Here is a 23525-nt window from a genome sequence, read left to right on the forward strand (position 1 = left end):
AATCATTAATTTTCTTATTAAATCTGAGTATGTATTTATCCTGAAGAGACAAACACTTATTTTGGCTTAGCTCCTTTTTCTCGTTGGCTTCTCGGAGGTCACTTTCTGGACTCTGTTGCCCTCAGGTTAAGTTTGGATTAGGAGAATGTAAGTCGATGCCCGGTGTTTGCCTTGGCCCTGACCTGTGTGAAGGATCTTTAACGACTACTGTCTAAACAAAGGTGGGAGGGTGCAAACAGCTGCTTTAAGTGCTGATGGATGTTCTGTTAGTGCATGTCTTTTCTAAGTTGTGACATTTAAGTCAGTATGAATAGACTTTTTTTCCTTTTTTCTTTTCACTAAACGGCCACATTAATTTTAACGTGCGCAGTTCATTAAGGTTTTTACAAGCACTCATTCCAGTAGCTCTTAATGACTAGCTGAAGATGGCTCATTTCATACTGAAACAAATGTTGCTCTCATTTCATTGAGCTTGTTTTTCTACAGTCAACTTTCACAGAGCGCCGGCTTGTAATTGGTTTTGTTAGTGGTTTAATTCATTGGGGGAACAATTAATGACAACTGCTGTCTAAACAGAAGAGGGCCAAGCAGTAGAAGGAAATGGAAAAGGAAGGAGGGAGGGGGTCCAGGTCACCTAGGAGGTATTTCTGGACTGTTATTCCACATGGCGAGGCTGCATTACACACTTGTGGCAGGATATATTACTTAAACCCTACCACGCGCCTTAACAAAGCGTTGCAATCTTTGCACGGCCACTGGCAGATGCTCAGCTTCAGGACCATCCTCAGCGAGGATCAGGCATAATGAATGGAGGATAGAAGAGAAGCTTGTTAATCCACGATCCTCAAGGATGCCGATTGTTCAGGCTTACAATATGTTGAGATCACTGAGATAAGCCGATTGTATAGCTATTTAAAAGTCACACAAAAGAACTGCTCAGCTGATCAACATGCACCATGTCTGAAGTCCTGCTTTTGTTTCAGAATTCTAGTGATTTTCATTTTTATGTATTGATTTTGCTTTCAATGTGAAATCGTGCAAGTATTCTCTATGTTAAACCGAATTGCAGACGGATAACTTGCATGGAGAGACGGAGGCAAAAATATTTCTAGCTTAAACATTCATTAGCCAATACTGCAAAAGCAGCATTTGTTTTGAATTTGGATACAGGAAGAAGAAGCGGAAATTACGCTAATTGCGTCATGACGTTCTTCGCACGTCGCTGGTTTGATCCAGATATCCCGAATGATTAATCACCATGTAAACAGGGATAACCCTGTTTGCTCACGCATGGAAACGGAATATTCCGAATGTTTCAGTAACCGGAATATTAGCAATAACCCGAATTTTGACTGCATGTAAACATAGTCACAGTGGACCTTTTCAAGGTTCAGTCTAGAGAACAGTCTCCAGCAAACAGAATCAACACTTGATATGAAACATATCTTAAAGGCAGCTTGTAGCTCTTTTTTTAAGTCTCTGGAGCAATGTTTTCCAATTCCTGTCATTTTGAATTAACGAATGACTGATTCATGGCGAGTGAGTGAATGAATGAATCGTGTATTTCTTTCTGTTATTTATTTCCGTCTTTATTTCTGTCTGTCTTGGCTGAAGACAGAAGCAGAAACTGGAGTTGTAGCTGCACTGCACAGCAGGGAGCCTGTCCATGGTCAGGCTGCCACATCATAAAACACAGCAGCTCGGAAAACACACACAATACTTGCATATAAAAAAATTGGCAGTGTTGCAATAAAGCAGTGAGTGATTCTGCATTTTAACTTGTTGATGAAAAATACGGAGAAAACGAGGGGCGGGGCTGTTATGGGTAGAAAAATGCAAACACTTAAATGGCTTTATAGGAGAAATAGCTGGCGTCAGTCTGTTTATGGTGTCTACGGCTGGCATGTATGTTTGTGTACATATATACTGTGCGTGTGTGTGTGTGTGTGTGTGTATGTATGTGTGTGTATATATAAATGTGTATGTGTGTGTGTATATTTGAATGGATAAATAATCTTGGGGATATCCATGCAAACTGAATAGATCATGTTTTATCAGTCAGTCTTCTCCTTTTGTTTCTGTTGGAAATAAGAACGTTTCAAGTTTAATTTTGTCATACAAATGGTAGATTAATCTCTGTTTGACCTCTTGAACATTGCACTTCCCACAGTGCAATAATTCTATATGTCACAGTGTTGATGATAAAACGGTAGGTTGTGCAGCTTTACAGTTATACCTGTGTACTTGCACCTTGCAAATGGCTGTTTCTGGATTCAGGTCCAAAGTATGTAATAAACTGGCAAGAAAAAAACAAAACCAAATGTGAACCTTTTAGAATGAACTAATAACACCCCATGACTTTGATTGAACACACCCATTAAACATTCACTGCTAGAGGAAAGATGCAGTTGAGCCATAGAGGAATTAATGCAATAAGAAATGAGAAGGAATTTCTTATGTTTGTCTATTATTGTGACCTTTCAAGAGCAGCACAGTTAAAGGGGTTCGCATGCCTTCTTTTTCTTTTCTTTTTTTTTAATCCACCTGCCATTCAGCCTTTGGGCGTATTGAATTTCCTCTGTTCGGGCCAGAGCAGCACTCTCAGCCTTTGAAACCTCTTCTGTTTCTGAAAGGTACAACGCACTGTGTTTTTAATCCATTTATAGTCCAACCAGGCACAACAGCAGCCCGGACGTTGCTGCTAAACATAGTCTGAGGAAGCTTTGGCAAGTGCTGCCACATTCTGTATTTTGTAGATGAAAACTAAATCTTATCTCTTATGTTGTCGTTTTCTGTTTCGGACCAGAATGTTTTAAAACGGTAGGCCAGGAAGAGATCACATGATATAATACTTATTTCTGAGGTCACTGATTCTTACCATCACTGCTATTATGTTAGAATTAAAGGTATAGTCTGTAATCGTATTCAAAAACATTTATTGTTATACTGGGTGAAATGGTCCTTCCATCCTGAGAGTAGCCAGTGAATAATGTGTTCAGAAAAAGGAAAGAAAAAAATCCGACCATCCTGTAAAAACTCTGACCAATCTGTTATTTGCGGTCCGAATGAAACGGATTGGTCCAGGACCAGAGGATTGGCAGGGGGGGAAGAACCAATCAGTTGCCTTCATTTTAATTCCGGCCCATGCCCTCCTCTGTCCCATGCGCGCACTCGTCACGTCGAATGTAACGGCTCGCCCTGCTAAAAAGGCTAAAAAAAGAAAGCCATGGCCCGTGGGGTCCGTGGTGATGGAGGCATCTCCATCCCGGCGAGGGCGGAGAGCCCCGGTGCGGGTGGAGGTGCTGCGGTGCCGTGCAGGCTCTGTTGCCACGGCTATGCCGTAGGGTACGCGGCGATGCGCACCATTCTGCGTTGGTGTAACGCGGAACCATAAATCAGCCTTCAGCGTGTGTGCTGTTCTGAACTTCTCTGTTGTTCTCATTTTGCTTGGACGTCGGGTCCCCCCGCCGAAACTTTTGCGGTATGCGTTCATTGTTGTGTCTAAAATGCGCAGTGCCCACCCAATCAGAAATGGTACAGATTTTCTGTGATATTTTTTTATATTTATAAAAAAATAAAATTATAAAAAAATAAAGGATCCCCATAAATTTGATTGGGTGGGCAGGACGCACGTTTTGGTGGGCACAGCCCCCCCTAAAACCAGCCTCGCTTACAGGTGAATGAGACATGGGGTAGTTTTGTTGAAAATGTGCTGTCCAAAATGTCCTGGAAAACTCGACTCCTGCAAATGCGCGTTCCCCAAAGTTTGTGGGGGCGTGGCTTTGGACGGAGCGCTGACGGGAGGGGAAGGAGGGGGCGGGGCTTAGAGGAGGTGCCACTTTCAAATCTTGCTAGCTCTCCAACATTACAGACTATACCTTTAACTCCATAATGATTTCACACATTGAAATAACAGTTTAATTTCTCACTGGATCACACTGTTCCTGTTTGGCTGCTAATAGTAATCAGATCTGGTTCATGTGAGCACATTGATCACATCTACAGTAACACAGAGATGCAGACTGTTTCCTAAATTATGCTAAATCCTAAGCAGTGTCTGAAAACTGCTTTCTCAAACCTGACAGTGGTGCCGAAGTTTACGACAAGCTAAAAAAGATGTTTGCATGTCTGTATTCTAATCTCATCATTTAGCTCAGGTGATTGTGTGCAGGTCCAGCTTGAGAGCTGCTACAAAACCTAATTAAAATATTATATATAGTATAGTTAGAAGTAGTTAGAAGGTTTCTGGAGTGTTTACTTTATGGCCAGCGTCATTTTTGGTACTTTGCTAACAACTGTCCCTGCCTCTCTTCACGTTCAGCAGGAGGTCAGTTCCCGTTTGATGGTTTTGGTGTTGTGGTTGTTTCCTTCACGGTGGTGCACAGAACGGTGTTTGTAACGCGAAGCTGAAGCTTTGGTCACAGTGGCATGAAGGCAGGAAGTTGCACTTAAAATACTGCTGTGGAAAATCAGTCAAATCTATAAGCAGCATGTATTTTGACATTTGAGTGATGGCTGGTGTTAATCAAGGTATTACTGTGTGTTTATGAGTCTGTGTGTCTGCAAATTTGACAACCGCATGTGAGAACTTTGGGTGTGTAAACTTCTTCACTTGGATTTGATTTAAACTCTTGTGGCCGGTGGTTGACACTTGCTGTGTTCTGAGTCGGTCCAACGGCTTGTCTGTCTGTCAGTGTTTCATCCCTGCAGTGGAAAACTGACGTGCCGTGTTAGTTATTCTTGAGCCTGCTGGAACGGTTGTGATAGTAGCAGGTGATGTCTTTTAAAAACCCACCTAACCGCAGCCACATGTCAAAGTCACTCTGTGTACATTACTCATCCCGGAGGTATGTACGCTGCACACACAGACCCACTGTCCTTTTTTTAAAAGGTGGCTTGCACGGATGAGGTTGTAAATTCATATGTCAACTCGGCAAGTAGAATTTGATCTGAATTCAGACGCGTGAGCTTGTTCCTAACAGTTTCCCAGCCGGGTAATAGATGTTGAATGTAGCTTGGGGCAGTGAGCGCTGGAGAAATTACCTCATCACAGAAACACCTTGGATATTGTCATCGTTGATGTTTTGTGTGTAATGGGACAATCTATAAATAGGTGAATGTCATTTCTTTTCACATGAAGGAACCATTTTTTCCTCTCTCCATCATCATGCACCACTGTTGAGCTGCTTTTGATCGGTTTCAGTTATTCCACTTGGGGTCACCAATCCTGGTCCTCGAGGGCCAGTGTCCTGCATATTTTACATGTTTCGCTGCTTCATTGCACCGTGATAAAAGTGACTGTGTCATTAACAGAATTGTGCAGACCTCAATGACAAGCTGATGACGATGATTAATTAGAATCAGGTGTTTTAAAGCAGAGAAAACTCTAAAACATGCAGGACACCGGCCCTCGAGGACCAGGATTGGTGACCCCTGCACTAAAGTATCGCGTCTTGTTGATACTCACGATCACAATACAGATACCTCACTGGTAGCAATGATGGAGAAATCTAGATGTTCAGAGACAATGGGAGGTTGGGCTGCAACTGACGACTATTCTGACGCTCGATTAGTTCTAGGACTATTGAAACGATTAGTCAACTAATCAGACTTTGTTTAAATGACATGTCAATTAAAAATAAAAGAAGAAAGATGGACACTTATTTCAAAATAGATCTTTTAATGAACTTTGCCAGTCGCCATGGTTGTGCATCGGCCGCCATCATAGTGTTTACCAGGCGCTATTATTCTGTCTTGCCTGGATCATTGTAACGCCCTTTACACCGGTATTTCTCAATCATCACTCCACCGCCTTCAGTTGGTACAAAACGCCGCTGCTCGTCTGATCACTGCCTCAAGAACATTTGAACATATAACTCCAATTCTGTCGTCCCTTCACTGGCTTCCTGTTCAATATCGCATTGATTTAAATATTTTATTGCTGACTTTCAAGGCCCTAAATAACCAAGCCCCTAGTTATTTTAAAGAACCTTTAACCCCCTACCTGCCAGGGCCTCCCTCAGATCAGCCAGTAGTTCTGGTCATTCCCAGGGCCCGGCTTGGGACCAAAGGTGATGGAGCTTTTGCAGCCCGGGGCCCCCAAACTTTGGAACTCTTTACCTGCTGAGATCAGGTCAGCTAAATCCCCCACTGCTTTTAAATCTTTACTAAAAACATTCCTTTTTAGAAAAGCTTTTATTGTGGTCTGAATATTGTTATTATGGGCATGCCAAGTAGTGGCATGACCATATTGCAATCGTCCAGAATGGCCCAAAGGGCAATGTTGCTAGCATTTTGCTAACAAGCTAAAGTCGCAAAAGTCCCACTGCGCACCAGCGGGTGTATAGCATGACCCCGCTCTGATGTGGAGAAAAAAAAATCCCCAAAAATAAAACACGGCCGGAAAAACCTGAAAAATGAAGGCGATATATTAGTATACAGAAAAGGTTTCCCTCTTCTTATTCTTATTATTCCGCACTCTTTTTGCGTCCGTTAATGCGGCCCGAACCGCAACGTGCACCCATGCATGCCATACATCGTTAGATGCGTCTCCATCGTGCCTCGATGGGCATTACTTTTCTCAGTCAAAAGTGTTACCGTGGCAACGCTAGATTCCAAAAAGCAAAAAAAGGCGAAAATTTGGACGCTTATTGCTCAGCCGAACTTTATCGTAGAGACATTGTTCAAACTTTCAAACACTCGGCCCGATTGTCACTCACGGACCGTACAACCTCATTATGCCAATTATTACTGTTTTTGCGATATTTACCTTTCTTTTTTTTTTATTTCCATTTCAATTTGGACGCTTGTTGCTAGGCAATAGTTTATCGTAGAGACATCGTACAAATGTTCCCCGACTCGGCACGCTGTGGATTCAAATTTCATGAAGCTGTGATTTAAAGGAGCTTGAGGCCGGATTGTTGGCAGGATTTATGAAAAAAATCTGTATACATTTTAAGTTTTCTAGTAATAATGTCAGATGAAGCGTTCCAAACCCAAAAGAATGATTCCTCTAGTGTATCTCTCCTTTGCCTTGAACAGGCTGTGTGCTGCAAAATGTGCTGCAATTCGGTCCCGAATTTCCAGCGCTGTCCTGTGGATGTGACGTCACATGACGCTGCATGTGCGTTCTCCCCATTCTCCCGTGCCGGCTTCACTGTTGGCTGCAGTACCCCCAACGGCCGTCGTGGTGAAGGGTGGCGCTAGAGAGTCTCATTTCTTAAAAGGAGCCTCAAGCTCCTTTTAAGGATATTTTATGTCCAAATCCAGGCCAAATGGCCCCATTCATTCAGATGGGGTTTTTTACCATGGTGAAAAAAAAACCTGTTAACGTAGCCTGAACCGGAACGTGCACCCATGCATGGCATACACTGTTAGATGCGTCTCCATCGTGCCTCGATGGGCATTACTTTTTTCACTCAAAAGCGTTACCGTGGGGATGCTAGACGCCAAAAAGCGCGTCCCATTAATAACTATTGGGAGCACAGGAATTAATGAAATTCAACCGTAAACACCTCAAACTGACATATAACCATCCCGAACACAACCACTACAGCCCCAAACCAAAGCAGCAAGAGGGGACGAATGGGTAGTAGGGCATGCCCATATCAAAATTTCCTGAAATTTTCTAGTTAATTTTAGACTTGGTTATTGCTGTCTTATGTTCTTATCCACTATGCACTGTATTTTTATCTTGATGTATTTTATTGTTCTTGGGAAGCACTTTGTAACTTTGAAAGGTGCTATATAAATAAAGTTTATTATCATTATTATTATTGCAATTCTATCTAAACAGAATGTGCAACTGTCAGTAGAGATAGGAATGGAGGTGGATGCCTGACGATATTTAAAAAAAAAACGCATGGGGACAAGCGGCTGAGCACTATTGTACGTATGAAATTCTCAGCAGAGATGAGAAGGAACAGGATGCTTCAGATTTTTTTTTTGTCGACAATTAAATCATTCGGCGGCTATTTCTCTTATCAATTTTTGTTGACTAATCGGTTGCACTCTTAATGTGAGATTGTCTTTTGGGAATGAAAGAAATGTGTAATCTTTTGTTGACTCGCCGAACTGCTGAAATGTAGTTTGAGGGCATTCGGTCAGGGGGATTTAGTCATTTGGAGACCGTAGGTGGAGTTCGTTTATCTTTTATTTTCTGGAATTTTCCTCCCGAATATTTATTTTTAGAGCGAAAAGGATAACTTGAAACTATTAATACTGCACAATAAATCACTGTCTTTTCTTTTGGATATTAAGACTAGGGAACTTTACTTAAAACCTGACGTCATTGTTAAAATAAATTACAAATTTTACTACAGCTTTTGATTGCAAAATGATAATGGAATCATTGATATAAATAATATAACACATTTTATGCCCATTAAAATATATCTTTATTTGTTAAGAAATATTATTTTGTCACATTCTTCACTGAACAAGCCCTCCGGATGCACTAGAACTTTTCTTTTTCTTAACGTACGTCCACCGATCCTTGATCCTTTTTTTTTTTTTTTTTTTTTAGATGTTTCAAAAATGAGGCAGAATTTGGGAACAAGACAAATAAATCTCCAAATGGATCCGTTTGACTCAGAAAAATGTATAATCACATAATTAGTAATTATACATTTCTACATTTTTACACGTAGTTCATTCATCTTTTAGTTTAAAGACTGTCATTTTCTCCTAAGTCGGGGTATTTTTGCTGCCACACCTTAAGAATTTTTTGCATAGTTTGATGGAGTTCTTTGATTGAAATGACGTTGAAGTCGGCAGTTGATGACATTTATGTCTCCAAATGCTTAGACAACCGCAGTGAGTTTTCAAAGTTGCTAGTTTGCTTATTTATTTAGAAGCGGGCTCTGCAGAGCATTCGTAATGAGGGATGTTAGAGCAGCTGGTCTGCAGTCACTGAGAGGAGATGGATGAGAGCTTTTAGGAGCAGGAACAATGAAGGATGCATTCCCCACCGTTGGAACCTTCTCCTGCCTCAGGTCCAGTTTGAGAAAATATAGCATCTGTGTTCATTAGTACGAAATAGTTGAAGCAGATGTTTCCGTATCATTCTCCAGGCCTCTTGTGAGTTTGCTCCCAGTTATACGACCTACTTGAGAACCTCACCATCACTGAGGTGGTCCATCTGTGCTGCAGGACTTGATCAGGAAATAAACTAATGTATTATATTAATATTATAATCATATTTCTCAGGATTTGATTGAGATGACAAAATGACACGGTACAATTCTGTAATCAAGTTTTTAAAATCTTCCACCAAAAATCAGCAGGAATCAACCGCCGCACTTTTTTGCTCTCTGATCTTTTTTGTATTTCCTCTCTTTGGACGGCTCCGGTTATCGGACCTCTGCCTCACCGGGCCTATTTTTAACAAGCTCTGAAAGCCAACCGTAGGACACACATACACACGCACTATCCCACAAACCCCTTAAACAGGTGCCAACTTTTGTGCCGAAAAGCGTAGCGTGGCGTGTTGCGGTGGGGTGTGTGCGAGGGGAGTGACTGAGGGCTGGTGTCTGAGGAATGTGCGACCTTGCCGGCCTCTGACTCTCTGGCTTTGATCGAACATTCCTCTGGAAGTTTCCGCCTTCTGCTGTCACTGAGCCGGAGGGAAGTGATACGGGTTTGTGTGGGTAATGTGGAAAAAGTCTAGGCTTTTTTTAAATCAATATACATCGATCGGAGTAAATAAAGTAGAGGATGAGGGGAAAAAAGGCAGAAGAAGTTGGAATTACATATTGCAGCATTAGTAAATGGAAATTTTGATACATGTACAAGTGTAGATAGTTGGAGTAGAAGTTACTTTTAGAAGACCATGATCAATCCAGTGTGTTTCAAAGAAGTACTTTATTTATTTATTTATTCATTTATTTTTCACAAACTTGTGTTGCCACATGTATACTTGAAGTGTGTGCCGTCTCAGAGAACAGCGCAAAAAAATATGATGGCAGTGCCAGATAACACATTAGATAAAACCATTAGATACCTCACGTTTATGTATTTCTGGATTACATTGCTATGTTGTTAAATGACTGCCACATATATAAGCCATGGAAACTTTGCATACATAAACCTGTTCCACATGCATGTGCAGCAGAACCCCCCCCACACACACACACACACACACACACACACACACACAGACACACACACACACACCTCTCCCAGCTGTTCCAGAGACCAGGAATCATGTTGTTTGAGCTCAGATTGAAGCACTCACACTATCTAAACTAACCAGACTTCAGGGGTCAGTTTTCCTCGCACAGTAACCTAGTGTGAGCTACACCCTCAGTTTTTACACAAAAACAGGCTGTTTTTTTTTATACATCTTGAGAGAAAAGCTCTTTCTGTTTGTTTTTATAAGATAAAAATAAGGATATGAAGTTTTGTAGCTTAGTGAGAAGTTGTAACAACACTTGACAGAGCAGAAAAGTGTGGCACTGAAGTTTTAAGTGAGTGCCTGTGAAGTAAAGACAGAAGGCTTAGGTCTTGGAAAGCATTTAGGAGGAGAGGCGCGGTGATTGGCCGAGGGTGTAGGAGAGGGAGTGTTCTAGGCCAGTAAGGAGCCTCCAGGACTTCTTGTAGAGGAGCGCAGCCTTGACTGCCCGCAGCATATGTGCGTCTGGTGAGTTTAAGATCTTAAGGAGGCAGAGAGACTGAGAGCAGAAGCAGGGAAGACTTGAAAGAAGAGGGGTGAACAGGAGGACAAGAAGGGAAGAGGGTGTCAGGCAAGTCAGAGGGTGAAAACTGGAAAAAGCTGGAGAAAATCAAGACGGAGGAGGGGAGAAGTGGATGAGAGGGTGAGGAAGATCAAGTTTTGCTGTGTGAGTAAAAGCTGCGTGAAATGAGGAGCTGATAAGGGAGACTATAGGGAAAATCAAGAAAAAGCAGCCAAGACGGGAAGGATGGGAAAATGTTAAAAAGCCCTGTTGTCAAATATCATTTGACAGACTTAATGACAGGAAGAGTTGGTTAACAAGTGGCTCACGAGTGTCTGCTGCAGGCCACACAAGAAGCCAGAGACGCTCATAGAGACACCAGAATACCCATCGAGAAGGAGTTTAGTGACAGGAGCTGGTGTTTTTGTGTGTGGCACTCCTCCTCCTCTCCTTCCTCCTCCTCTTCCTTTTCCTTTTTATGCTGTTATTGGCCTTAACCAGCGGCGGATCACTGGGGCGCCACTACATCGCCATGTTTGAGGCCACGCAGAACGTCACACTCAAGCCTACCGAGTCCTGGAGGGAAGCGCTGCTGGACACCCGCGTCATGGACCTCTTCTTCACCGTGAGTTTCTTTTCACTTCTGGAGTCTCCATTTAAGGACATTCTTCTTTTTTTTTTTTTTTTTTACTTTGATAAATTGCTTAATTTGAAGCTCATCAACCGTGGCACAATCTTTCATCACTCAAAAAACCTGTAATTAAATCAAGTTGGTGGAACTTGAAGGTGGTTCATCCAGCTTTATGTCTGTCACAGAAGTAATTTAAAACATGTTTTACTCCATATTAAATCTGCTTTTGTCTTACATTTTAATTATATTTGTTTTTCTTTTTTTCCCCTCTTGATCTTTTAATGGTACTTTATTCATTTTAACCAAAGAGAGACAATTTTTCTTTTTGGTGTCTGACAGCTAGCTCGGCTTTGACCTCCTCTTTTTGGCACCACCTAAGTTTGTTCTTGTTTCAGAGCTTTCTTGAATGCACCATTAATCAGATTTATGGATGCCTTGCAGTGGGGTTATGTTATTGTGTTACTATCCAGAGGACCGCCCCGGTGAAGTAAATGTGTATTTTTGTTCAGTGTGTTTAAAGAGACAGCTCAAGCCGGCCAAGTGCATGGTGTGGAATAGAAGAGTGGAACAAACTGGTCAGCTCTTCTTCCCTCCAGCCTCTATTCAAACCCTCCGACTGGCCATCGCTGCGTAGTGCTAAACATATCAGGCCCCTCCAGCTACACAGAGCATCCTTCCTTATGCGTTTGCTCACCTTCTTCCACATTTCTTTCACACACTGCTGTAGTGGGTCATGTTTAAGAGTTTATACCCCTCCTGATTTTTATCCAAAATATTTATCCCTCACAGCATATTAGAGCTGCTCTTTTAAAACTTCCCATCCTACTATAGAAGGTACATGCAAATTGACAACCTAATCATGAAGGGTCTGCACAGATATCAACAGTCCACATTCTTGGCTCTAACCATCTTTAAACAAACCATTCACAGTACATAAGGACTTGTGGCGGATGTTCAACAACTGACTGGACTGGGAAGTATCTGTCTTGACGGACGAATCTTGAAGTCTGCTGAAGCTGCAGATGCTCTCGGAGCCACTGATGCTTTGACGTGCAGGGGAATGCTTTCATCGAGAATTAAAGCTCCTTAATACCATTCAATCATGGGCTGAAAGCTCCAGCCTCTGAGTCTTGTTGCTGACCACAGCTGCACAATCTGGTCTACTTGAAAATCAAATTTGATATGTTGCTTAATTTACATTTCACTTTTTTTGGGGGGTGGGGGTGGGCATAGTAAACAGAAAGTGAGTTGTGGCTGTCAGCTGGAAAGTGAGAAATCATTTTAGGGGATTAATGGAGTTCGTTCAGGAATTCAGTTTCTTAAATGTTTCAATTTATGTTGTGATACTTTAATTAGTGCTGACTATGATTGCAGAAATGGATATTGATTCATTTGTAACACGGTCATGTCATTAAAATGTATTTATAATGGCCTTTTCGGCCTTAATTTGCATCACAAGGTCTCAGAAAGGCAAAACCCACCTCAAGTGAGTGTCAAAACGTCTTTTTTAAAAAAAAAAAATGTATTTATTTTTTATTTTGTAAAACTGAGGAAGCTTCTATCAGTTTTTCATTGTCCAATATTTTGAAATGTGCATCAGAAGTTTGCATGTAAAAAGAAAATAAAAACAAGTCTCCTGCTCCATAATACATTTACACAACTTCTCTGGGCCAGTTTATTCATTCACAGGGCCTCTCGTATCACTGCTATGCAGATGATACACAACTCTACCCGTCATTCCCACCGGACCACCCCACAATCTCTACATGGATGAAGGATCACTACCTTCAACTTAAGCCATCTAATGGCGCTTTTCCACTAGTGCTTACTCAGCCTGTCACGCCTCGTCACGCCTCGTCTCGCCTCTACCCGCTTTCTCCCGGTTTGTTTTTTCACATCCAGGGGAGAAGTGGGCAGGTTGGGGTGAAGCTGCTGTGACGTACTCGATTGCGCAACCGCTTTGTTCGTGTTGCCGCAGATGAGAAATCAGCTGGAGCCGCGAGCGGCTGATAGTAAAACAGCCCGTCTACATCCCTTTTTTAATTCTCTCGTCAGCACCAGGTTTATGAACATCTGCACCTCAGAGTTGGATCACCAAACAGACGTTTGCGCTGTATAATAAAATCGCCGCGAGTCGCTCTCGCGCTGACTCCCGCTTCCTGATTCAAACGTCTGACGGCCCCCCGACCAATCAGAGGCGCGGAGGGTGGTGACGTCGGAAATAGTCCCGGCTCAGCCCGGTTAGAACCTCGGCAGAATGGTTACAGAAAAAGTATCGGCTTGGCGCGGCGCGGCCCGCCTTGGCCCGTAGTGGAAAAGCGCAAGACGGGGCCGTGGCGGGTAGAAGCGAGCTGAGTAAATACTAGTGGAAAAGCCATTAGCTCGCTTCTACCTGCCACGCCCCCATCTTGCGCTTTTCCACTACGGGCCAAGGCAGGTGGAGCCGTGCCAAGCAGATACTTTTTCTGTACCGAGGCTGCCGAGGTTCTAAGCGGCTGAGTCGGCCATGGATCTGACGTCACCACCCTCCACGCCACTGATTGGTCGGGGGGCCGTCAGACGTTTGAATCAGGAAGCGGGAGTCAGCGCGAGAGCGACTCGCGGCGATTTTATTATACAGCGCAAACGTCTGTTTGGTGATCCAACTCTGAGGTGCAGATGTTCATAAACCTGGTGGCTGATGAGAGAATTAAAAAAGGGATGTAGACGGGCGATAAAGAACGACCAGATCCACCAGGAGCTGTGTTTTACTCTCAGCCGCTCCAGCTGATTTCTGATCAGCGGCGACACAAACAAAGGGGTTGCGCAATCGAGTACGTCACAGCAGCTTCACCCCAACCTGCCCACTTCTCACCTGGCTGTGGAAAAACAAACGGGGACAAAGCGTGTAGAGGCGAGACGAGGCGTGACGAGCCGAGCTGAGTAGGTACTAGTGGAAAAGCGCCATAAGACTTAATTCCTGGTTATCCCTGCCCATCATTTGTTCAACCTCGATATCAACATAAATATTGTCTCTACAGCTGTTGTTCCCATGAAAGTTACGAAGAACCTGTTGTCATGTTCGATGCCCAGTTATGGTCGTGCTGCTTTACTCTCTATAACAATTAAAAAAGAAAAGAAAGACTTTACCTGACTCAATATCCATCTCAACTCCTGGTACAAGCCATAGTTAAATGACTGCAATGCCCTCCTAGCTGCCCTTTCAGCTTATGCAATCAAACCGCTACAAAAGGCTGAGAATGCGGCTGCGCGTCTGGTGTCTAATTAACCCAGATGGGCACGCGTCACACCTCTGTTCGTTGAGCTTCACTAACTACCTCTGAGTGCTTGAATAACACAAGGCCCTGTCACTTGATTACAAGGTGATCTTGGGGTCTTCGGGATTGACCTCAATCATAACGGACTACACCCCTTCACGAGCATGAGCTCCTCACAAGAACACAGACTGACCTTGCCCTCTTCTCACACGAGATCCCAGTCTGGACTGTTCTCCCAGGTCGTTCCTCGACAGTAGAACAAGTTATGCGTGGCCACCAGCAGAGTTGTCCCTCTCTCCCTTCAAGGATGCATTGAAGGTGTTGTGAACTTTGCTTCCCCTTTAACTTCCTGAACTGCACTTGAATGCCGTCTTGGTGGCACTTAGCCGGACTTATTTAAATACTGTTTTATCTACAGCTACTCTTTGATCTGCTATGTTACTGTAGCTTGGTTGTATTCCTCTGTTGTAAGTCACTTTGGATAAAAGCATCTGCTAAATCAGTGATCTCCAACCCCCGGGCCGCGGCCCGGTACCGGGCCGTGGGTCATTTGGCCGCACAGAAAGAAAAAATAATTTCTTTTTGTGTCAGTTAGGCTCCACTTTAGCATTCCCTACACTCGTTTAGTCTTTCAGACACAGTTTGCTACTGCTGTTAAACTTTTACTGTTAAAGTCCGAAGCGCCGGATGTTTACGAGGTCTCGGCGAGACGCCTTCAAAATAAAAGCGCTAAATATCGGTCTCCCTAATATATAACAAATTAAATAATGGCTTTAAATAACGTTAATAGGAACACAAACATAGAAACACATTTATAGAAATACTCATATTAAAGGTAATTTACAATTTCCATTATTTTATTTTTTCGAAAATTATGTTTTATTATTATTATTATTATCCATTATTATTATTATTATTATTATTATTATTATTATTATTATTATTATTATTACTATAGAGAAAATACCACAGTTTTTAATGCCGATCTTGTCATTTTATTTAGTTTTTATCAACTACACCTTTAGATTGGGCCGTGAAAATATTGGGCCTGCTTCCAGCATGATAACGGAGAGTTGAAAGGTACATTTTTTTAGTCAAGCAGTTTGTTTCTTCCCCAGTCACCAGATCTGGATCTTGATTAACAAGAGTTTTACTGCATAAATGATCATCACATGATGCCATCTTGATGTAGAATCCCAGACTCCCCAACCCAAAGATCAGTTGCTGATGGAGTTTTAGGCACTGGCCACTTTAGCAGGTACATCCTCTTCAGCTTGGGTAGCACTGGCTCAGGAGGTGGAGCATTTGTCTGTCAATCACTTTGTCAGTGATTGATCTCTGGCCTTGGCTATCCACATAGCGAGTTCGATGTTTCTCCACTGCCATCATCAGTATTTAAGTCTTTTTATGAAAGAACGATGTATAGACCTGAAAAGAGTTAATGGATGCACATAGCTTGCTGTGTCAATAAGACTAGAAAAATCAGTATTCCACCTCTGACCAAAGCCTGGCAAAGAAATGGAGATTGTGCTTCGTTTACCATTGTATATTCAAATTATTTGCAGCTTAACTGTCTATAAGCATTTACTTGTTGTGTCTTGTAAACACCAGTTATCAGCTCTCTGAATGTAAGCGTTTTGTGATATGGCTGGATGTTTACCATCTATATACACAAAGCAATCACAAATTACAGTGATTGGCTCAGAGCGCTGTATGTAATCAGATATGCGTTATACAAATAACAGAGGCCTAATCAAGGCTTGATTGGCCTGCGGCGGCGGCTGGCATTGAATAAAAATGTTTGCCATTGTTGCTTGGTTGTTTTTGCTGCTGGAATCTGCAGGATGTGTTTTGTGTTGGTTTCAGTTTTCAGGCCTCTGGTTTCATCTCTGGCTGTGGTATTTCTAGTAGCTCAACTGTTTGTTATTGTAAGGCTGCTGTTGTGCTGTCAGCTGCTTGCTGGTGTGTGTGTTTGTGTGTGCGTGCTGCACTGTCACCTATGCTGTGATGTTTGCATTTTTGTGTGTGCTGGAACGTATCTGTTTCTGTAGGAGTGTGTCCGTTTAAGTTTGTGTAGTAGACGTAAGTGCGTGTGTGCGTGTGTTTAATGGCGTCCTTAGCTGTCTCAGCTGCCGTCTCTCCTCAGCTGTGAGGGGGTAACTGGCCAGCCCGGCTAAGTGTGTGTTTGTGTACACTTGTGTGTATGTGTAAAGGGAGGCGCTGGTAGGCACGCGCCTTTAGGGTCACGGTCCACAGACGACCAGTGGCAGGATTAAAGGCCGGCCCCAGGATTAGGGGCCCCTGTTAACAACCACAGTAACCCAACCATAACACACACACACGCCGCCGTGTTGAGGGGTGCTGGAGAGGCTCCATCCCTCCGTGGGTGGATGTCTGTCAGCCTCTCATTAAATGGCTCCTGCGCTCCATCACCCATCTGTGTTGTGAGCTAACAGGAGGTCGTTGTCAGTCTCTGCAGCCACGAGGCCACGAGGTTTAGTTGGTGTGCAGAGTCTGTATCCGTCTGCATTTAGCTTTCCTGCTTTATTGTAGGGCTGGGTATCGATTCAAATTTCAAGAATCGATTCGATTCCGATTCTTAATATTCAGAATCGATTATCACGATTTGATTCGATCCGATTCGATATTGATTTTGCTTAGTGTTATTTAAAATGTTTTTTGAGCTGTTGCCTGAATTATATGACTGTAAAATAACTAGTGAAATAATAATTTCACAATAATTATTGTGAAATAACTAAGAAATAAATAACTCAAACGGGCCTTTCAATATCCATTTAAAGTGCATAAAAGAAAGAAATTTCAACAGTTCATGCAGTAAAAATATCATTTTTAGCTTATCTAATTTATTCTGTCAAAACGCACACATATTGCCATGAAGCACCTGGCATTTTTCAGAAGTGTCATGACAAACTGTGTGTCCGACTACTGGGATTAAAGTTCACCTGGCGAAAATGATAAATAAATAAAAAGAAAATTACAAAAAAATCGATCTTTAGACATAAGAATCGATTTTTAGGAATTAATATCGATTTAGATATGGAAAATCGATTTTTTTCAACACAGGCCTACTTTATTGCTCTTCTTCCATCATTCCATCATTTGTGTTGCTCCGTTTTACAGCTACTTTATTCAGTGTTTGATTATATCGGACAAAGAGCAACATTCCCTGTCAAACATTCGTTGTTTGCACCTTTGTTTGTTGACGGCATTTGGAACTAGTTTTGAAAGTTGTTATGTTTTTATCTATCTTAAATGTCACTTGTGATTATGAAAATTCCTTTTGGCACTGCCGTTATTAGATTCCACTCAACATATTTTAGCATTAAAAAGGGCGACCACAAATGCCAACTGCTGCTAAACCAGACTGGTGTAATTAAGATGCTGAATTGTGATTTGTGGAGAAGACAAACTCATCTTTACAGCCCAGACAACAGAGGGAGGTTCAAAGAACACGACTGGTGAGAAGTTAAAGTGCTGTAACGATGTTGCGTCTGTGACGGCTCTCTGGTTTTCGTAAAGGTCTACAGTTTCTTAGAAGGTTTTAAAGTTGAACAAACCAACCAAGCAGCAGGTTCAAGGAGGTTAAATCCAGGTATCTCTAGTCCTCTATCTCTCAACATCGATTATGTTAAATTATGTTTATAGTAACCACAATCACTAAAATTAACCTGAAACCTGAAAAGTCACTGAACCATGGAGCAAAAATTGAAGAAACTGGTACCCACACTGAATGTTTTAAGCTTGAATTAGACAGACAAAAGAGTTTCACTAAACAAAGGATATACTATATACCACAAATTACAATAGTAATTACACGTTTGTACTGTAAACCATGGTAAAAACAATGACAATAAAATGGAGCGTATTAAAAGCCAGACTTCATTGTTTCCTTTAGAAGAAGCAGGAACATGGGGAAGTAGATTAAGTCAGGGCACGTTCAGTATGTGCAATAAAGCTGAGTGAGATAACACTGGCGCAAGATCAATAATTATTGTGCCAGCTAAAGATTGAGATTTTTATTTCTTTTTCTTTTTTTTACTGACAGAACAGAAACATGCCTTTTGAGATGAGCTCAATAATTATGCAGTGTTTAGCATTCGTTCAGATCCTGCAGGGATGCTCGGTGCAGCAAACCCATTTTAGCTCCTGAGGGATTCAGTAGAAGAGTGCTTATCTCCTCTCCCACTTCAGCTACTGACAGTTATGGCTCTGAGATTCAGGGAAGAAATGATTGATGGAGGGATGAGGGTAGGAATAAAAGAGCGGACTGATATTGAGGGGAAAATCATTACCAAAAGAATAAAGAGAAATAAAAACAAAGTAACAAGGACAGGGTCGAGGTGCAGGATTAGATTGAAGAAAAATCTGTTTGAGAGAAATAAAGACAAGAGATTGAAGAAAGAGGAACTGTTGTGGATGCAATTCCCAGGAGAATGAGAGAGGTTAGAAAATAAATGGACTGATGTAGATTGAAAAAGAAAACCCTGTTTATTGCTCCTTCGAAATAAATCCACTGAACCTCTTGACGAGCATAACAACAGAAAAGGATTTAAAACGAATCAAGCACACAGAAGATAAAAGATTGCACACAAACCGAGGCGCCTATAATAGTGGCGTCAGCTGTGCGTTCTTTGTGTTCTACTTTCAGCTTTGCTCTGATTAGTTGGGAGCAGCAACATATTGTTTATGTGCACGGGCTGTACAGTCAGTAGCATCTGGTTAATGTCATCCTGTCGGATGAACACATGCGCTGCAAGCACACATGCAGACTGAACACGCTGGTTCCTATTCAGGATGCACTGTAGAATTAAACCTACATAGCTCTTAATCCTTTTGTTCCTGGAAATGTTTGCTCCTTGGGATCTAGTGATACCATGATGAGCTTTTATTTTGCAGTTCATAATCTGTCATCAGCAAACAAATGGTCCAAGCCAAATCATTCCTGAATCTTTGTTTGTTTTGTGTTTTCTGAAGGACAAGAAACAGGGCCAGATTAATCAGTAGAAAATGGATAAATGTCTTAGTTTTAGCTCTTACACATGCATGATCAGACTTGAAATTCCAGTTGTGCATTCGGGGGTACAGTGTAACTACGGTAATGAGGCAATGCAAATGCAGCAATAACCTTATACAACCTGACTCTGTCTCCTCAGAAGTGCAGTTAAGGGCCGGGAGCGCACAAGAAATGTATCAGTAGAGGTGAAGAAGACAATTAATGTGTACGCGGGATTGTAAATCAAGATGTGCACAGGGATTCCTATTAACCAGGACTGTAATGGACCACAGATGATCCGTGGTCCACGTGGATCAATCACTGTCCGATCCGCGTTACGTCTCATTTAAAAAATAAAAATAATAGTAGTAGTAGTAATAATAATTAATAAACACAGGCTCAGTGCAGCAGTGCAGATTGAAAGTGCTTTAAATGACAAATGATACTGGTTAAGATGCAGAGCAGAGGAACTTTAAAGAGCCTGGAATAAATTATCCATCTGTGCCACAGATGGAGAAAAGCTTCTGAAATTTGTTTTTACATTTGTTGAAGATAGGATTTCTTTTCTTTTTTCTTTTTTTTTTTAGTTAGTATTATATTATTGGAGTTATCTCTTTTTAATTTAAGTTTTATTATGTGGGTCCAGTGGTATCAAAGCAGGTATAAAGCCTCTGTAGTCATTGGGTTTATTGAACTTATTTGAGTAAAACAGTTTTTTTTTTTTTAAGAGAAATTAAAATGACATTTTATGAGGGTGTCCAGGCTTAAGCAGATATTGTACCTGATGCATCTTAAGCACTTTTGCATTGTTTTGTTACAAGGTCATTTAAATATTTTAAATGTCGTTCTTTTCTTCAAGTGTTTGCTTATTTATAAGTGAAAAGAGGAGAGCAACATTTGTTTTTCCTTGGGAAACTTAACCCATATAAAAGACGATATTATCTGGCTCCAAAAATATGCTGTTATGCTCTATATATGTTTATGCTGTATAAAAAAAATATATAAATATATAAAATTCTAAGTAAAACAATGCTGCTGTATTTGTAAACAATATAGCTTGCAGGACTAAACTGTTTAAAATCAATTTGCCTGGTAGGCAATTTTAAACACACACTGAAATTACGGTCCACATTGCAACCAATGAAAAGTTCACTGCGACTCAGCCACCATGACTCGAGTGCACTCTCAAAGTAGATTTGTGACGAAAAACAGTATTTTGCGTTGGTGTACTCCACAATAAAAACACTGCATCAGACCAGAAGCAACTGCTGGTCCCCTGGAGTGTTTTCTGGGCCCCTGCCGACAATCAACACGTGTGGTGAACTTGTATTATTTTACAAGATTTTCTAAAACAGATTCTGCATACTGATTATGTCCTAGAAACGGCTTCCAAGATTTATTTGGAGAAAATGAGAGCATTCTATCACTAAATCTGGTCTGGTATATTTCTATAATACGAAATTGCTTTCTGTGGGATCGGCCCCCGCCTGTGGTCTAAGACAGAGCACCCAGAGTGCACGCACACACAAACACACACCATGAAGCATTACGTGTTTATCCACTAAACCCAATTAGTTTGAAGTGCAGGGGCTGATGAGGCCAAGGCAGACGCCTGCAGGCAGACAGTAACCAGTAATCTGAGAGAGATGCTGGAAAAGACAATAAGTTGGAAGCCCAGAAAGATGAGCCTGTGAGCTCCCCGAAGCAGCCGACATTAAGCTGTCGTTTTCTATAAATATCATTCCTGATATCTGCCCTGCTCCTCTGTTTCCCACTTCTTCTTTTTTCCCTCCAATCTTGTTTTCCCTGCACAGCCTCGCTTTGTCCTCCACTCGCCTACATTTCCATAATCTCGCCCGTGTTTATTAGCCTTTTCTTACCTACGGTGGTTTCCCTTTCTTTCCCAGTCTCATGTTTTGTCTGTTGGACTTCTGGTTTGTTAAGCCTCAGTTTTTTTGGCACTAACCCTGAAACGTGCCTTTGGTTTGTTTGCAAATGAATCTAGTGGTGGATGACAATTTTCCTAACTGGGGGAAAAAAAATCACCTGATAGTTTGGTCTAAGGCTTTTGATAGATTGTATGGATGTTTAAGTGACATTTAATTGAATTGGAGACCTGCAATTCAACCACTCACTTTCTATTACTATATATATATATATATATATATATATATATATATATATATATATATATATATATATATATATATATATATATATATATATTTATTAGGGCTGGGCGATTTTGGAGAAAAATAAAATCCCGATTTTTTTTTTTCTCCCTGTAAACCCGATTTTCGATTTTGATTTTTTTGGTAAAACTACAAAAGACAATGGAATAAATTGTTTCAAATATTTTATCTTTATTTTGAAAGGAAAAATAAACAAATTTCCCTATTGGGAATGAAGTGCAACTGAAAGATACTGTAAATCCTCCTTGAGTTTAGTAAAGTGACAACATTAACAATCTTCTTGACCAAACAAAGTAAAAATTCGATTTTCCGATTTTCCTTTTTTTTAACATCGTCTTGATTAATAAATCCGATTTAGATTTAAAATCTATTAATCGCACAGCCCTAATATATATATATGTATGTATATATATATATATATATATATATATATATATATATATATACACACACCTAAGCATTGATTTGCAGCTGGGACAATGTCTTATAACTCTTTACTTATATCAAAGCCATTATGTATTAACACTGAAAATCAACTGTCATTTTATCTGTGTGCCATAAACATTTCATATTGTTGTATCTTGTTCTCTCTTCTATCATCTCCCTCTCCCTATAATGACACGCATACACACTCACCGTGTATCTATAGTCGGGCTCAAGGCGACTGAGATTACTGGCATTGCATGGCTCATTCGCTTAAGCAGCTGCTTTTTCAGAGCTTGCGCTGCTCCGTCCGCTGGCCTCGCGCTGCTCTCCAACCCCTCCCTCTCGCTTTCTTCTCTCACTCACCAGCCAGTTACCCCTCCTGCCTCCCCCCCCCCCCTCATCCTCTCACCAAGCTCTTCCAGAGGATGACTTCACGCTCTGGAAGAGAGAGCAGCAGCCAGCGAGCACTGAAGACTACAGTGTTGTGGCTACGCTATGTTAGCATCTGACATCCCCTTCCCAGCCGTGTGGCTCCCAACCAGCAGGGCAGCGGAGCAGCACAGCTGTCGAGCAGAGAGAGAGCAATGAGGGGAGGAGGACTGTAAATGGGCTGTGAGATAAATTGCAGGCGAAGAACTGAAAACTGGAGAGGATTGGAAAGGAGGAGGAGGAAGAAGAAACGCGGAGGAGAGACAGAGGTTGAAAGTTCAATTGCTCCACATGTACGAAGTGCTGGTGAAGAGGTATTTACTCTGAAAACAGAAGGATGACAATTCAAGAGACGGGAGAAGAGCAAGAAAGCGGTAGAAGGGCTCAGACTGGTTGAGACGAGAGCCGTATCTCCAAAAGAAGGAAGGCATTTGAGTTGGAGACGTCTGCCCGAGGATCGTCTCTGTAAACACATGTTGCTGCGATGACTCGCAGTGATATTCCTGCTGCCACCTTGCCGTACGCGTACCAGCGCCTGTGCACAGTTTAGAGCAGCGATGCCTCTTCTGCCGGAGTGTGACAGCTCAGTACGGATCTCAGAGCTGAGATGAGACTCGATCAAGCAGCTTTTTCTCATCAGGAGCCTGATCGTTCGTCTCCGGGTTTGATTGAGGCTGTCTGTGAGCTCAGACCACCACTGCAATTATCTGCCTGAGACCAGGTCCACACTCTCTGAAGATACATCAAAAAACGGGCATTTCACAACACCCCTGTTTGCTGAGTTGTTTGTTCCACCAGTGAGTATCAATCGTGCCAGGTATCAGCTGAGTTTTTTGGAAGTGGTGACAGGAAGATGAGGAAGGTTTACTTTTTCATTCTTGACCTAAAGACCTTTCTATTTCA

General features: G+C 41.8%; 1 protein-coding gene across 1 annotated transcript in view; it reads left to right on the forward strand.

The window, feature by feature from the left end:
• Nucleotides 1–23525, forward strand: part of xpo4 (exportin 4) — a 73278-nt gene that overhangs the window by 15318 nt on the left and 34435 nt on the right. Inside the window, exon 8 of the mRNA XM_061722883.1 lies at nt 11185–11298. Coding sequence (XP_061578867.1) covers nt 11185–11298 — 114 coding nt within the window. The remainder of the gene's footprint in view (nt 1–11184; nt 11299–23525) is intronic.

Source organism: Cololabis saira, chromosome 6 (genome assembly GCF_033807715.1).
Source record: "Cololabis saira isolate AMF1-May2022 chromosome 6, fColSai1.1, whole genome shotgun sequence".
Classification (NCBI taxonomy): domain Eukaryota; kingdom Metazoa; phylum Chordata; class Actinopteri; order Beloniformes; family Belonidae; genus Cololabis; species Cololabis saira.